Genomic DNA, 17,253 nt, shown 5'->3' on the forward strand with positions numbered 1-17,253 from the left:
TCTAATGTAGAATTAGATTGACATATTTTTCCGTTACAAAAATTGTAGAATGACACTAGTAAAGTAAATATTTCAACATTTGCGGAAGGACAAGAAAAAATGAGAGAAAATAAACAAAAAGGAAATTGCGAAGAAAATGGGGAGAAAATATTGTTACAATTATTATTTTGTTTCATTATTTTCTCCTCACTTTCTTCTCCAACCAAACAATGGATGAATTTTTTTCTCTTGTTATTCTCTTCCTTTTCCTCAATTCCAAACAAAACACAAGTTCGGTCGATATTTCGATTTTGGAATAGAAAAAGTGTTCCCATATAAAAATAAAATAAAAATCTAAATCCAAGGATTACCCCAAAAAAAAAAAAAATCTAAAGAGATGGACAACACTTATCAGAAATGGCAGAGAGAGAGAGAGAGAGATTAGTAGATCCACTAGTACCCCTGACCTTTACCAAACCATCATTCAATATTGTTCGTTTCCTTCCCCTCTACGGAGTAACTCTCACCCGAACCGGTCCTTCCTACTCCCCGCCGCTTCATTCCATTTCTCGCTCTCTCTCCCCCGCCCCCACTCTCTCTCTAGAACATATACTTATAAAATAAAATCCTGAAAAATAAACTGGACGCTCGATAAACTGATCTCCCGCAATCACCCACCCTCGTCTCTCTCTCTCTCTCTCTCTCTCTCTCTCTCCACAACAAACTTTCAGATCAAAGAGAAAGACAGACGAAATGGTTGAAACCAGGCGAAGCTCATCTTCATCGAAACGTCCGCTCTCTTCTCCCCTCCCCAGCGGCAAACGATCCAAGGTCCGTTCTTTCCCCTTAATTCCCTCTGATTTTGTCTCTTACATCTTCGAATCTTGTATCCCTGTCTAATATTCGTTAGATTTGTGGTAATTCTGTGAGTCTGACGTGGTTGGTTGGTTGGTTGCTCTGTAGGCGGCGGAGGACTCGTCGTCGACCACCGAAAAACCCTGTGCGCCGCCGCCGCCGACCGAAACCGTTGTTAAGGAATCGGGATGCGAGGATCAAGGCCAGGAGGAGGCTCGATCTTCTGATCCGCCTCTTGTTCTTGAGAAATCTCCTGATGTCGAAGTAGAAGAAGCCGAGCCTCTGGCGTCTCCGGCGTTTCTAGGTAGAAGAAAGATTTTACCTTTCTTGCATGTGCTTTTGACTTTTCTTGGTTTATGATTCTTTTGCTATTTTCATCACTGTCTTTTTAATTGGGTTAGTAATTTCTCTTATAATTCAAACCAAAATAAAGAAGGCAAGGGGATGGCCTTGAACCCCATACAAACACACACACCATATCTCAGAAACACAGCTGAAACGTTTACATAGAAGCAGCACCACGCAAAACAAAACCACGAAACAGTCCTAACAGAGTACTATACATTCTCTGCCATTCTGTATTTTCATCGATATATTGTTTTTCTCACTCATACAGGTGATTCAAATGCTGATGCAGAGAAGTCAAAGTCAGTTCCTTCGGCACTTAATAGGGCGAAGAAACGGCAACTGAAACCACATGTGAAGGTCGCATGGGGAAAGCTTCTTTCTCAGTTCTCTCAGGTATGCCTTCAGTTTCCGGCCGTTTGTTGCTCTCTCTTGTTACTTGGGACCAATTTGTTAGATGTACGAAGAGAAGGACTTGCAATTGGGATTCAACTGTAATTCCATTGGCCAGAAGTAACGTTTCTGTACTCAAACAGGGCATGAAGGTGGTTAGCCCAAGAATTTTTGTGGGTTTTTTTGTTCTTCCTTTTGAAAGTTGGGATCTTTGTTTGGGTATGGGTTTTGGAAGTCACCAAGATCGCCATCAAATGTGGCTTAGATGTGAAGTTGTAGATATTTTGTATCACATCTTCTAGTTTTATGTCGTGGGTCCATGTCAAAATTGTTACTACTTTTTATGCTGTAGCAATATGATTTATTCTCTGTAGGGATATGAATTGTAATTGTTACAAACTAGCACTTTACGTGGAATTGTTCAGTATTTGAGCCAGGTGGTAGGCTACGATTTCGTAAGAGTTTCTTAGACAACGCATGGCTGAACAACGGCTATGGTGAGAGAGCAATGTTGGGCTTGGTTTTCTCCACCACTGTCCCAAGATTCTTCGAAACCAATCTGATAAAGGGGAAGAGAAGAAGTAAGAAAAGGAAAACTAAGCCAATTGTGGCTTGTACTTGCTTGCTTGTGCTCAGTGTGAGAAATGAATTAATCTAAAGACAAGCTTGGCGAGCCATTCTGCAATTGTTAAGCTTAGTCAGTTACATCGGGAGAAATGGAGAAAAGCCACACATGCATACCCCTATTTGTATCGCAGAACAGCATTATATGATTTTGGAACATTGAAACTGCCAAGAAAATATTGGGTATTAAAGTGTTGTGTCAGGTGGACTTGTGGGCCTGTGGCTGAGCTAATTTTTACTGCATTGTCAGCTTGAAACCAGTTTGGGCGCTTAAATTGAATTGAGCTCAGCTTGCCCAAATTTATCCGCAGCTTTGAATTGTCACTGCCACAATGGTGGCTGTTGTAGAAGCTCGGCCAGGTTGAGGTGCTAGACGCGATGAACCTCGCATGAAGTAATTTTATCCTGATGTTTGTCAACTTTTGGATCCGATATTATATTGTGCATTGCGACCGTTGTCTAAGTTAGCAGTTCTCTATTTTGTTTATAATATTTTTACTGAGCAGTTTGTTCATTGGTAAGCTATAATAAGCAGCGTAGAAACTTTTTTATTGAAGGCTTCTTCATCACCTATTATGTGTTCGTTTCTGATGCTGTTTCATTTTTCTGCAGAATCCCCATGTGGTCATGAGTGGTCCTATTTTTACGGTTGGTCAAGGTCGTCAATGCAACTTGTGGATCAGAGATCCATCCATTAGTAAATCTTTGTGCAATCTGAGGCCCACGGAACAGCAGGTATAAATTTGTTCTTTCTTTTTTTGGAAAAATTTACTAGGTCAGGAAATAAATCCATAGCTTTGTCAAACATCCCATACGGTTATTTGTTTCAGCAGATTGGTCACAAAGCATAACATTTCTCTTTTATTATGATCAGCGGGGAGGTTCTCCTGGTACCTTACTGGAAATTATTGGCGGAAAAGGTGTTGTCCAAGTAAATGGCAAAATTTGCCCGAAAAGTTCTACTATTCCTCTGAATGGAGGCGATGAGGTGGTTTTTAGCTCATCTGGTAGACACGCTTATGTATCCTTTTTTCATATATTTTTTAACGCAGCAGCTGCATAGTTTTTTTGTTCATGGAAAATGGTCGAAGCGGACAGATGTGATGGGAACCAAGTGCACTATCTGGGACCCACACGTCACTTCCAATGAACAGTTAGCAGACGTTGGTTTCGGTTAAATTCTTTGTTTTCGGTTAAATTCTTTGTTTTAAGAAACATTATCGGTTGCTTATTGTCGTTAGGTTGTTAATTGTCGTTAGGTTGCCTTCAGTCTAAATTTATTTTTGGTAAGGAAAGTCAGTATTAGTTAACTTTTAGTTCGTCTCGATGAGGGGAATGAGAAAAGAATAAATTTAGACTAAAGTTGAAAAGGTTCATGACGCTAACTTTCTTTCCCGAACTTTTTTCTTCAGTGAACTTTTTTCAACTTTTGTCTATATTCGTATACTTTTCTGACTCCTCTCTCCAAGATGAACAGTAATAAAAAAATTTGACCCAAATCTAGTAAATAAGAGAGAACCAAAAAGAGTCGGTCAAAAAGACCCAAAAATTTAGGCCAAAGGCAGTCTTACCATTGCTTTCAAATTGCTTCATGTGGGCTTACTGAATGTTTGCACATCATTACTCCTTTGGAGGACATATCAAGTTTCCCTTAAACACATTCATTAGATTTTCCAGCAACTTGTGAATGATGATTTAGCTGCTGCTGGTGTGCCACCTTCATTGAGCATATTAGAATCCCATGGTGCTCCAATGAAGGGATTGCACTTTGAAACAAGATCTGGAGATGCTTCAGCTGTTGCAGGAGCATCAATTTTAGCATCTTTGTCAAATCTCCGAAAAGAGTTGTCTGTCCATCCACGTAACGAGGAGGATGTGCAACAAGGTTCTGAAATGCCTACATTACCTTCTGCTTGTGAAGCGCCTGATAATTGTACTCTGGATGCTGAAATGAAGGATACTTCTGATCATGATGATGGGGCTGGGAGTGTTAAAGATGTTCCATCTTCTGACGCTGCTATTGAAAACATGAATCTTGATAACATACTGGATTTTTCGGGGGATGCAGATATTGGGAAGGTCCCTGGAGGAACTCATGAATTAAGACCACTTATGCGGATGCTTGCACGTTCACCTGCTGGAAGTATTGCTAAAGTACTCGATGAGCAAAGGGGAATCACAGAACTTCTCAAGGGGTTTGATACTCCAATTTTGGCAGCGACTAGGCGGCAAGAATTTAAAGATGGGTTACAACAAGGAATCCTCAGCGCCAGCAACATTGAAGTTTCATTTGAAGACTTCCCATATTATTTAAGGTGCAAAACTGGGCTCACTGTGTTAGGTGTCAGCAAATCTTGCATTTCTTGTTATATTTATCCTGATTGCTTTGTTGCGATTTTGTTGTGCTTTCTAGTCTCATGCAACTGTCTCTGTGGTTTCAAATAGGTTGTATAGGTGGATATATTTTAACCATCTCATGCCGGCTTTTTTGGTTTTGTGGTACCTTTTATTGCTGAAGCATGCTGACTAGTTTGATATCAGGACATGGCACTCCAGTTTATGCTAAGTATTTATCTTTCTAGGCATGTGATGATAATAAATCTTGATAGGTTATTTTCTACCTACGATGAAGTGATTTTCCTTCCAGTAAAACTGAAAAATCAAGTAATGACTCTAGGGGCATGGATTGCCATTTGAGATTCCGTAATAGAAGTGCCAATGATATTTTGAGTGCCTCTTAGCACACTTGCTCGAAAATATATGGCTGTTTTGTGTAGGTATATGATGTAATGTTAAGATGATAGAACAGATCTCTCGCATTTTTACTCTTGTGATTCAGGTGATGTCATCCTTGGTCATAGAGACAAAACCAGGGAATTTTGCTTACATGGGCTTCTCTTTTCTGTTTTATGGTATTGTAATAGTTTAAGGTTTTGCAATACCCAATTTTATTCCCACTTTTATGCTATTTCAGATTTAAGCATAGCTGTATTTTATACTTCTGTTTCAAACCAGATAAGGTCTGGTAGCCCATTTGGTGTCTTGATGCAGAGGGTGTAAAATATAGTATGTCAGAATTCGCTATGATAATCAATAATTGGTAAAACAATTGATAAATAGCTAAGGATCAATATGGTGAGGTCATGTTAATAAGTATCACGTCCTCAGTGTCTATGCTGCTTAGCTTTCTTGGCATTCTTGCTTTCTTAACAACTTAAGCTTTTGGGACTAGTGGTGCTCTAAACATGGTATTAGAGCTCACGTCGAGGGATGCCTTGGTTTCAAGTCTCTGTCTGCATTGATCTCTTATTGGAATGTGATTCTCCCGTCTTTGGATAATGGAATCTACACTTGCAAGTTATGCACAATGTTAGAGATCGAGATATCTATAGTATGTGATATGCATTGTTTTATCCCTATCATCCCAGTTTAAGATTTTCAGATTAGTGGTGCTCTGACAAAATATTTAATGGTCTTATAGTTCGTAAATTTTGTGCATGACAGTGCTTGCTCAAGTAGGCTTGGATCTAAGGTTGTTATGACTTCGGTTTTCTGTTTTATTATTTTTGTCCTTATGTCCATTTGTGCACTGTTTTTGAAACTTTGGCTATCTGTCCTTTCTGCATGTTACCTTCGTTGTTTTTAGAAGACTTAGATGCGTGTCTCAGACCTGTGATGTGTTCTCTTGTCAGAGCACCACTAATCCCAAAATCTTAAACTGGGATTATAGGGATGAAACAATGCATATCACATACTATAGATATCTCGATCTCTAGTAGCTTCTATTGTGCATAACTTGCAATTAGATTCCATTATCCAAAGACGGAGAGAATCACATGCCAATAAGAGATCAATGCAGACAGAGACTTGAAATCAAGGCAACTCTCGACGTGAGCTCTGATACCATGTTTAGAGCACACTAGTCCCAAAAGCTTAAGTTGTTAGGAAAGCAAGAAAGCTAAGAAGCATAGACACTGAGGACGTGATACTTATTAACATGACCTCGCCATATTGATCCTTAGCTATTTATCAATTGTTTTACCAATTATTGATTATCATAGAAAATTCTGACATACTATACTTTACACCCTCTGCATCAAGACACCAAATGGGCTGTCTTATAGTTCATAAATTTTGTCCATGACAGTGCACAAGTAGGCTTGGATCTTAGGTTGTTATGACTTCTGTTTTGTTATTTTTGTCCATTTGTACACTGTTTTTGAAACTTTGGCAGTTTGTCTGTCCTTTCTGCATGGTACCTTCGTTGTTCTTAGAATACTTAGATGCATGCCTCAGACCTGTGATGTATTCTCTTCATTATCAGTTAGAATGTACCACATACTTTTTGTCGATAGATATTGATTGTATCTTTCTGCTGAACTTTTTCTGGAACGATGTATTTGTCAAGGGACTATCTATAACGAGGATTGTTGTTAGATATGATACTGTTGTGTGAACTGTTTCTTCTGATTGCCATGATTTGAATCCCTGTCCATGTCAATTTGTGTTAAGTGTTTTCTAGGACATTTGCATATATGCATCTGTTGATGTGTTTACTCTGCATATTTCCTCCTTTCCGGACTGGCTGGAATCCGTAAAATTCGGACTTACACAATCTTTATTCGTTGTGACAGTGAGACCACTAAGAATGTTTTGATTGCATCGACCTATATACATTTGAAGTGCAATAAATTTGCAAAGTACACGTCAGATCTTCCTACTGTGATCCCAAGAATACTATTGTCTGGTCCTGCAGGTAAAGTTTCTTATTCCTGTTGGTGCATTTTGTTACACTTCAAATGTATGGCTTATTCTGATATTGGTCATTTTTTCTTTCCAGGTTCAGAGATATATCAGGAAATACTGACCAAGGCGCTGGCCAAACATTTTGGTGCTAGACTTCTTATGGTTGATTCTCTCCTACTGCCCGGTGTAAGCTTCTTCTACATCTTTGTGTTAGTAATTTTTAGATGGAACTATAGAATTTTTTTTATGTAGCTTCTTTGTCATTCTAACACAATTTTAATGTTTTCAGGGGTCTATTTCCAAGGATATTGATTATTATGTGAAAGAGAGTGCAAGGCCTGAAAGATCGAGTGTGTTTGCTAAACGGGCCGGACAGGCAGCTTTAATACATCTCAGGAAACCAACCTCGAGTGTTGAGGCAAATATAACTGGTGGGTCTACCATAAGTTCTCAGGCGCAGCCTAAGCAGGAGGCATCTACAGCTACATCAAAGAGCTACACTTTCAAGAAAGGTTTATACGAGTCTTTTTTTCAATCCATGCAGTCATAAACGAAATCTTATGGTCTGAGTAGTTCTCTTCACCATTGTCCCCCATTTCTATTTTATTTTAATTATGTCTCTCTGAATTGGGTATTTATCTAGTAAGCTTCTCGTCTACCTAGTTGCATGACCGGTAGTTATTCTGGCAGGTGATAGAGTAAAATTTGTGGGTTCCTTGCCGTCTGGATTTTCGCCATTGCAAAGGTACGTGTTGTACCAATACTAATACAATTATTCTCCTCTGCAACCTCCCTCAAGGTTGTTAGTCTTGTATTCCTGGAGAAATTTGATATGCCTTTGTAGACATTGTAAGCATGCATAGAAGTTAGTGAGATATGAGCATGTGGGTGCATCATGCACACATTACAAGACTTGACTCGGAACTTGGCAGGACTATTGTACTAGTAGTGATGCTATAGTTACTCGAGCAAAAAAAAATGATGCTATAATGAGTAGTAATACCTGTGCTGATCAATCTGTTGACATTTAAAGTTACTTGGATAAGATGAAGGCAATTGTATTGTCGCATGATGCAGTCATTTTGTTTATGTGAAGGGTAATATCCGTGTGGAATTGTGTGCAGGGGGCCCACATATGGTTCTAGAGGTAAAGTTGTTCTTGCATTTGAAGATAATGGTTCTTCCAAAGTGGGGGTTAGATTTGATAGATCAATTCCAGAAGGCAATGATCTCGGGGGTGCTTGCGAAGAAGATCATGGATTCTTTTGTGCTGGTAAAGATCCTGGGATTCTTTGTTTACAAACACCATTTGTCAGCGTGATAGCAATTTGATTGTTTTCATTGCAGCTGACTTGCTTCGCCTAGATAGTTCTGTCACTGATGATGTTGACAAACTAGCACTAAACGAACTCTTTGAGGTAAATATTGCCTGCTGTTTTTTGCGTGAAAGGATACTGAAAATGATTTGTTCATGTGTTATCTTGAGTCAGGAAGTGTCTTGTTCTATCTACAGTATGATGACCCAGGTGGTGCATTGTATAGGTTGCCTCCGAGGAGTGTAAAAACAGTCCGTTAATTATATTGCTGAAGGACATAGAGAAATCAATGGCTGGTAATCCAGAGGCATATGCAGCTTTAAGGATCAAGCTGGAAAATTTACCAGAAAATGTAGTTGCCATTGCTTCCCATGCCCAAATGGATAACCGCAAGGAGAAAGTAAGAAGTTGATGTTGTTGAGTGTTGGTTTTGTCTTCGTATTTCTGTATTTGACGGTATACTATATTATCCAGTCTCACCCGGGGGGTCTTCTCTTTACAAAGTTTGGAAGCAACCAAACAGCACTTCTTGACCTTGCCTTTCCGGTATGTTATATACTGATTGTGTAGTTTCCATTTCTTCTTCTTCTTGCGCTCTATTTTCTTTTTTTGTGTGTATTTGTTGCTAGCACGTCCAAATGTCATGCAGACTCATGCGTAGTGGCATAACTGTCTAACAACTTCAGTTGTTCCATATTAGGGAACTTGGCCCTTTAGCACAAGCTGTTGGCTTGCTATTTTTATTTCAGTTTTACAATTATATTGGTTTGTTCTATAATTTTTTGATTAACGATGAAATGGGATATTAACATGTTAGGATAAATTACAAATTTCTCCTTTGAGGTTTCTGAACATTATATTTGACTCCTGATGAGGTGCCAAATATAGACTGCTCCTTGAGGTTTGAACTCATTACGATTCACCCCGATGATCCACCATTGGGTCAAGTAAAAGATAACGTGATGTCGCAAATGTTAATTTTAAGCACCCAAATTAGCCCTAAATAAGGTATCTTCTGATCCTTATTCATCACCAACATCCCTCCTACCTACCCCCTTCCACCACCCCATCCGATCTCCTTCGTTTCCCCTCTTTTTTTTAAGTCAGAGTAGTAGTAAACAATCCTAATTTCTCTGAAAGTTAGCTTCAATTTCTCTCAGCCCTATCAGAACTCATACTCTTCAGTGCAATTTCGCATATTTGCTGCGGCCACATTCTGACTGCAGCAACCACATTCCCCTGAAGCCATTTCAATTGGTGCTGAAGGGGGAGGTAGTCGCGTGATGGTTCTTGGTCAGTAAATGAGAAAAAGTGCGTAAGTGTGCATGCATGTGTTGATTGGAGATACGGTGATGTTTTAGTGGTAGAAGTGATGAGTTGGAGCTAGAGCTGGCAAAAGCGCGGTAGACCTGACTTAACAAGATACACTACGGGCTGTGTTGCCAGGTACTGTGTTGAGCTTTGGTTGGGTGATGGATATGAAGCATCAAACCCTCCTAACTCTACTTTTCTACTAAATCCTATATTGAAATTAGCATACACATGGCTTCTAGTTTGTTCTCTGGACCACTGTGTATTTAAAGCATTTGGCCATATCTCCTCTCTTGTCATAGAGATCTCTGTCTAAAGCTCCTCTGTCTCTGTCTCTATCTCCCCATACTACAAATCCTTCAATCGCTCTGCCCCCACATTCTCTCTACCCAATCTCTCTCTACCCAATCTCTCTCTCTCTCTCTCTCTCTCTCTCTCTCTCTCTCTCTCTCTCTCTCTCTCCTCTACCTCTTGTCCTGCAGACCCCCTCTCTGTTAGAGGTTTTTGTGAGTCTCTTTCTTCCCTATTGCGCTATCCGCTTTCACCTCCCACTCTTCCCTCTTCTCCTCCCTGATCTCCATCAACTCATCCTTTTTGCTGACAAAGTATTTCCACCAGTGCAGAGGTCATGATCAGACTGTTGAATATTAGTCGCTGGTGGTTGTAGTGTTCGGAGATTTTTTCCGGAAAATGGCAAAAAGTGGTGATAGGCGAGGCCAGTATTGTTGAACAACTTAATAAACGTTGTTGGCCCACTTCCTAACAGTTTAAGCTCTTGGGACATTTGGTTACTTAACATGATATCAGAAATCAGGTTGGAAGAGGTCTTGCATTCAAGTCTCCTTAACCAAACCAAACCGAGCCTTACGTCCCAATCACTTGGGGTCGGCTACATGAATCCGTTTCCTCCATTGAGCTCTGTCAAGGGCCACTTGTTCACACTGACCCATTATACGCATTCAAGTCTCCTTGTTTGCATATAATCCTTGTTACATTCTGCTTCTCCCCTTCATATTCTGATTCGATCTATATTACAGATATTTTCTTCCCCGCGTGCAAGACGGGGCTGCACTTGAGGGATGGGTTGTTGAATAGCTTAATGTACGTTGTTGGGCCCAATTCCTAATAGCTTAAGCTTTTTGGACAATTGGTAGTTAAAAGATGGGACCCTTGCCTCCCATTCCATCACCTTCTCCTTCCCCTCAGATTGCTGCTGAGTATAAAGAAAAGGGGAACAAATAGCCAAAACCCACTAGACTTCAATTGACATAAGGCTTGCTATTTCAACGTTCTTCTGGTCCAAAGCGGGTGATAATGTCTTCCACCTCAAGGGGTTGGTTGCGGTGACGGCTTGAGAGGAAAATCGTTGAGGGGAAAGTCGACTTGGCTCAACCTGTGAAACCCCATAGTTGGCGGTACATGCTCAAGGATGAGTGGGGGGGGCTGTGAGTTCGAGCTGACCTCGTGTTTTTCTGTGCAAAATAGAGAGGCAATAGTGGTAATTGAGCTTCCTCATTTAGTTCCAGGCCATTATTAATATCGGAAACTATGAAAGGAAGATGTATTTTGATGGATACCTTAGGGGAGTTAATGGTAGTTTCCGCCCATTTTAATATGTTTTGAACTTGTATATATAAATTTCCAACTCTAATATCAACTATAACTATTGAGGGATAATTTTCTCATCATTGTAGTTAAGGAGTACTCCAGAGGAATTGTGAAATTGTATTACCTGATTAGAAGCGTGTTATGTTGATGATCACTATATCTTTAACACAAGTGAATGGTGTCAAACTTTGGGTTATAAACGATAGATATATGGACGCTGCTAAACTCTTTCCTGGTTAGTAAAAAATCATGAATTGCTTTATTGAAGCATAATGTGTGTTAACTTTGCTGATGTTCAGGATAACTTTGGTAGACTTCATGATAGAAGCAAAGACACACCTAAAACCATGAAGCAACTCACTCGTCTTTTCCCAAACAAAGTGACCATTCAGATGCCTCAGGTATTGAATCTATTGGTAGTACATCCTTTTATTGTCAAAGTTTTCTTTTTATCTCTGCTGGTGCCATGTTTACAAGTGTTTTTCCTGTCTCATAATAGGTGAAGTGTTTGAGGTTTGTACTTTTATTTTGGAACTGTGGCAGGATGAAAATCTACTTTCGGACTGGAAACTACAATTGGATCGTGACGTTGAAACTTTGAAGTCGCAGTCTAACATTATTAGCATTCGCTCAGTGAGTATCTTTCGTGGTTGCCATTTTTTCCCAATTAGAAACATCTTCTTTCTATGGCCATTTATTATGTGCTTGCCTGAGTTGTTTGGGTATGTTTTATTATTTGTATCTGTTCCTGCTCATTGGTTGCATGGAAATGAACTAAAGAGTGGTATAACATGAGATGCCTGTTTGTTCCGACTTAGATGTTGGGTGCATATATTTAGTACCAACTGTTTCTTTTCCTATTGTGTAGCCCCATGTTTCTAGTGGAAAGGGGTATACAGAATTTTGAGTCGAGGTTGAATTGCATTTACCTTTCATGTATCATCTTTAAGGTAACTTAACTTTGTCCATAGAGCAAGATTAGGAGGTATGTAGGATGAACTTTGAGCATGAGTGGGTGGTTGGCACAGAATGTAAACGGTTTGAAGTGTCGTTTTGAATTGGTTTTGTTATGATTGTTTTTTTTTTGTTATCATACGAGTTTGCAAGTTTCACCAAGGAGGGTATGGCTTGATGAATGTAGGATATGTTTTTTCACAAATTTGAATGTTGGGTTAATATGATTTGGTATTTGGGTGGATAGTGATCTCTGATGTTAACGTCATGCTCTCAGTATATGCAACTGAATTCTTGATTTCAGGTTTTGAGCCGGAATAGCCTGGAGTGCCCTGACCTTGAAACAGTTTACGTAAAGGATCAAGCCCTGACAAGTGAAAGTACTATCCTGATTTATGGTTTTTCAGTTGCACAATTTGGATATTGAGGATTCCATTTTGATGTACTTATGTTCTTTTACTATTTCATATAGGTGTGGACAAAATAATTGGCTGGGCTTTGAGCCATCACTTCATGCAATGTGCTGAAGTGCCAGCTAAAGATGCCAAACTCACAATTTCCAGCGAAAGGTTGCTGCATATTTTCCTACTGCTTTGCCGTGTTTTTAAAACACAGAAAATGTTGATCTCATGTGTTCTCTCTGTGCTTTAATGCTAAGATTTTTCTTCATCTTGAGTTTTGCAGTATTAGGTATGGATTGAACATTCTACAAGGAATTCAAAATGAATCTAAGAGTTCGAAAAAAACGCTCAAGGTAAAGTTGATGGTCCCTGCGGTATATACCTACTTTTTGTTCCATTTTTTTTAAAATCTCTTTATATTGTTTTTTATAATTACTTTTAGAGTTAGATTTATTACTTCATTTTGGAATGACCCACAAGACTTTCAGGATGTGGTTACTGAGAATGAATTTGAGAAGAGGCTGCTTGCGGATGTTATTCCGCCAAGTGATATTGGGGTTACTTTTGATGACATTGGGGCATTAGAGAATGTGAAGGATACATTGAAGGAATTGGTCATGCTACCTCTTCAGAGGCCGGAATTATTTTGTAAAGGACAGCTGACAAAGGTTAAATCACTTATATATTTCATTGCTTCCCTTTCAATTTACAAATTGGTGTTAGGTTTGAGGTAGTTTATTTTAGTTTTTCTAGTTCTGATAAGATACTGTCATCAGCCTTGCAAGGGAATACTCCTTTTTGGCCCACCTGGTACTGGAAAAACAATGCTTGCTAAAGCTGTTGCAACTGAGGCTGGTGCAAACTTTATCAACATATCAATGTCCAGCATTACCTCCAAGGTACTTCTCGAGTTTAACGGACAAGTTGCTGTTCTCTCTGCATGTGCTTCCTTCAGAATATAATCGGCATGTTTATTGATGACAGTGGTTTGGAGAAGGTGAGAAGTATGTAAAAGCAGTGTTCTCACTAGCTAGTAAAATTGCTCCCAGTGTTGTTTTCGTCGATGAGGTTGGTTAAATAACTTAGCAGTCATTTTGATTGCTTGCTGTTGCTCTTTATCATTTGTGTTTTAAATTAGGACTTCTTTGTTTCCAATCTGTTTTCTCGTGTCTTTTCCTGTAACTATAGGGGATTAGTTTCTACTATATTATCTACTAGTGTAGCTTCCAGTGATGATTAAAGTTCATTTCTTGTAATTGTACAGTGTAACTCTCCTACCATCCCCTTTCTGAAGTCTTCCCCCTTGCCCATTCTCTGTTTTAGGTTGACAGCATGTTAGGAAGACGTGAAAATCCTGGAGAACATGAAGCCATGCGCAAAATGAAGAATGAGTTTATGGTGAACTGGGATGGTCTGCGTACAAAGGATAAGGAACGCGTACTGGTACTTGCTGCCACCAATAGACCTTTTGACCTTGATGAGGCAGTTATCAGGAGACTGCCCCGGAGGTAAATACATGCTTTCTTTAGTTTGTGTCTTTCATTAGAAGTCTGTTTGTTAATGATTTTAAGTTCACATTTGGTGCAGATTGATGGTAAACTTGCCAGATTCGCCGAACAGAGAGAAAATTCTCAGAGTTGTATTGGCTAAAGAAGAATTGACACCTGATGTTGATCTTGAAGTAGTTGCTAATATGACTGATGGTTATTCAGGAAGTGACTTGAAGGTTGCTTACTAATTTCGTCGTAATCTGCAATTTTTTGCCCCGTGTTTTTAATCTTTTCAAACTTGGTTTTATGTAGTTCCTCTGATTAACTTTTTGGTTGCAGAATCTTTGTGTGACAGCAGCCCATTGTCCCATACGAGAAATTTTGGAGAAGGAAAAGAAGGTTAGTCGGATATATGAATAACTTACGAACGCCAATGTCCTTTCAGTATATTTGCTTTTGGGAGTTTCTGCTTGCAAACCAGCTTGTTCAAAGTTCCTTAAAGTTTCCATTGCAATAAACCATTTAGGTTTGGCATGTTTGATGAATCAGTTAATTTATTTCTGTAGGAGCAAAAATCCACTGCATGTTACATTTATATTTGCATACAGGTTGTCTGTTGACTCTGTTCTCTGAAGTGCATGCTATTTCCGTACAAGGGTATGCCAGTTGATGCTTTTGGAGATGAAATGTTCTTAAATTCTTGTGTCTGATTTGGACACATTCCATCGTTACTTGATCAAACATTAGTAGTACTCAGATATATTTGATAGTAATACAAAAGAATGCTTAAATCATGTAGCTATAGCTCGTCAAATGGAATTGATAGTCTGTAGATTATAAGGAATCTGTGAAGAGTGGCCCCTGTTCATGAATGCTTGCATATTTGAGTCATGAATTTTGGGCAATTATAATTGAACATGGTTTCTTGGGCTCACTGTTGAGGACAGGGAGAGATAAAGGCAAAAAATAAGATAGAAGGGGATGGCATTGATTGCCCACGCTGAACAGGTGAAGCAAGTTTACATCTGAAGGGGAGAGATTTTAGTTAGCACGATCCATTATATGGTAATGTATCAAGGAGGGGTAAGAGTAGAGGGAGGTAGAGAAGGGGATGGATGTTTGTTGCCCTTGGATATTGGCTTATTTATGTTCTCTACTATTTTTTAGGGTTTTGAGCTGGTGCAGTGGTCGGTTTTTCTTCCTCCCGTATCTCTTAGTTTAAATGTTCTGAACTTGCTTAAAATTAGTACTTGTGTTGGGTCTAAGTCATTTGGTTATCACTTGGATAATAGGAAAACTTGTTACCGAGAGCTGAATTCTTGCCTTGTTAAGAAACATCCCTATTTTCTTGAACTGAATTTATGTCTTGTGGAGCAGCATTACTCTTCTTCTCCACCATTTTTTGTTGCAGACTGTTCCTTTCAATTAATAGCCTTTATGGCTAATGTTGTGGTTCACAGTTGGTAAAATGAATCCAGTCTTACAGATAAGCCATTTGTGCTTATTACTCTTCCCCATGAAAATCAGTTCTTCTCGTAGGTTATAAGATAGGATGTTAATGATGTTGCCTTATGTGCCCTAATTTTCATAAGCAATTTCTTCAGGTCGCTTTTATTCTTTTATGATAAATCAAGTTGAACTGAATTTTAACTCACTTATGCTGGTATTTATATATAGGACTGAATGCACTTTACGCAACAGATAGGATTTTGGTTTACGAAGTTATGGTTTTGGGTACAACATATATTTATGTTTGTCTCCTTTAATCTATGAATATGACAATATATTTTCTCCAATTTTAGGAGAAAGCTCTGGCATTGGCAGACAACAGACCGTTACCTGCTCTGCATTCCAGTACTGATGTTCGCCCTTTAAACACTGAGGATTTTAAATATGCACATGAACAGGTATGATAAATGGAACTGAAAATTTGCAATTGTCCTAGTATTTCTTTCCTTGTGTGTTGATTTTACTGGGTTTTCTGCTGACCAAAGTCAATGATTTTGGTGACCAAAGAAAATTTTCAACATCTCTACCAATGAAGAGATGTCTCAAAGCACTTTTGTTTTGGTACCTGTGACAAGAGAATTATGCCCTTCTCTGGATCCCTGCGCTCTTGCAGTATAGTAAATTGATTACTGATATTCTGCAACTCGCTGTACCATATGGAAGGCACCATAAGCTGGTATTTTGGATCCATGAGACTGCAGTTGACATCTTAGGCAGAAGCGTCTTTAGTGGTTGAACAAATAAAATACTTTTTGATCAAATCTAATGTTTTCAAAATATAGCTTTTTGTTGTAGCTCACCTCGCAGGTATTTCTTGCAGTTTCTGCTGAAAGAGATCAGTTTTCATGTCTTGCTTGTTTTGTGTTTCATATATAAAAGTGTTTAGTAGTATATGCATTGATTTAGTTGGCTGCATATGCATCTGAAACCGTCTGTTTGCCTATAGGTCCACCCCATAACTTTACCGGCAGAAGAATCCGTTACTGTTCCTTTCGTTTTTCGACAAATTTGTGTTCATGTTTTGTTTGTTTTCAAGTATGTTTGAGTATCTTACTTTTAGGAGACATGAGCCCATTAGTGCTTGGAAGAAATATGGCCTTATTTAAAAAATGTATTGAGCATGAACCTATTGTTGTGTCGTAGGGGCAGTAGGAGTCAATAATCGATGTTTTCTCGAATGCAGGTATGCGCAAGTGTGTCATCGGAGTCTGCAAATATGAGCGAACTCCTCCAATGGAATGATCTATATGGAGAAGGCGGGTCAAGGAAGAAGAAATCCCTCAGTTATTTCATGTAGAGGAGGTACTTTTAGGTGTATAGAGTGCCTTGTTTAGTTTATGTCCTTTTTTCATAACCAAAGCTCTAGGTAAATCTATGGGCCCTGTATTGATGGAAGTTTCATTACAGTGCTCCCTCACCCACCCAAAGTCCCTTCCCTATTGCAGGCCCTTGTGTATCATATTTAGCTCATGGATATTTTCCCTCATCCATTTAAATTTTTTATTTTATTTCTAGGCTTGTTTTATACCAAGTCTTTTGCTACTTAAGGCCTTGTTTGTCTGTATATACAATTCGATTAATTTAATAAGCATCCTTGTGCCTGTATCCCTTCTCTGAAACTCGTTTTTTTTTTTTAACCTCATGATACACGAGAATTTTCATCATTGAGAAGAGAAAGGAAGAAACAATATTCAGTCCAATATTCAATGTTATGGGGCTGAT

At 39.0% G+C, this 17,253-nt stretch overlaps 1 protein-coding gene across 2 annotated transcripts; it reads left to right on the forward strand.

The window, feature by feature from the left end:
* The first annotated feature begins 463 nt into the window (after positions 1-463).
* LOC131315553 (uncharacterized) lies at positions 464-17,136 on the forward strand. 2 transcript variants are annotated; one of them, XM_058344672.1, is made up of 27 exons: positions 464-810; positions 943-1,138; positions 1,451-1,575; positions 2,809-2,931; positions 3,071-3,217; positions 3,865-4,511; positions 6,831-6,952; positions 7,037-7,128; positions 7,232-7,454; positions 7,633-7,687; positions 8,067-8,215; positions 8,290-8,360; positions 8,485-8,658; positions 8,733-8,804; positions 11,477-11,578; positions 11,721-11,810; positions 12,436-12,511; positions 12,604-12,700; positions 12,816-12,885; positions 13,021-13,200; positions 13,309-13,431; positions 13,517-13,600; positions 13,856-14,040; positions 14,120-14,258; positions 14,362-14,421; positions 15,825-15,929; positions 16,715-17,136. In XM_058344672.1, the coding sequence occupies exons 1-27, from the start codon at positions 733-735 to the stop codon at positions 16,826-16,828; spliced, it is 3,699 nt and encodes a 1,232-aa protein (XP_058200655.1). In that variant the 5' UTR covers positions 464-732; the 3' UTR covers positions 16,829-17,136. The 2 variants fall into 2 exon arrangements, with proteins under 2 accessions (XP_058200655.1, XP_058200664.1); XM_058344681.1 differs by lacking the exon at positions 13,517-13,600.
* The last annotated feature ends 117 nt before the right edge of the window (positions 17,137-17,253 follow it).

The sequence above is a fragment of the Rhododendron vialii genome, chromosome 1a (genome assembly GCF_030253575.1).
Source record: "Rhododendron vialii isolate Sample 1 chromosome 1a, ASM3025357v1".
Lineage (NCBI taxonomy): Eukaryota > Viridiplantae > Streptophyta > Magnoliopsida > Ericales > Ericaceae > Rhododendron > Rhododendron vialii.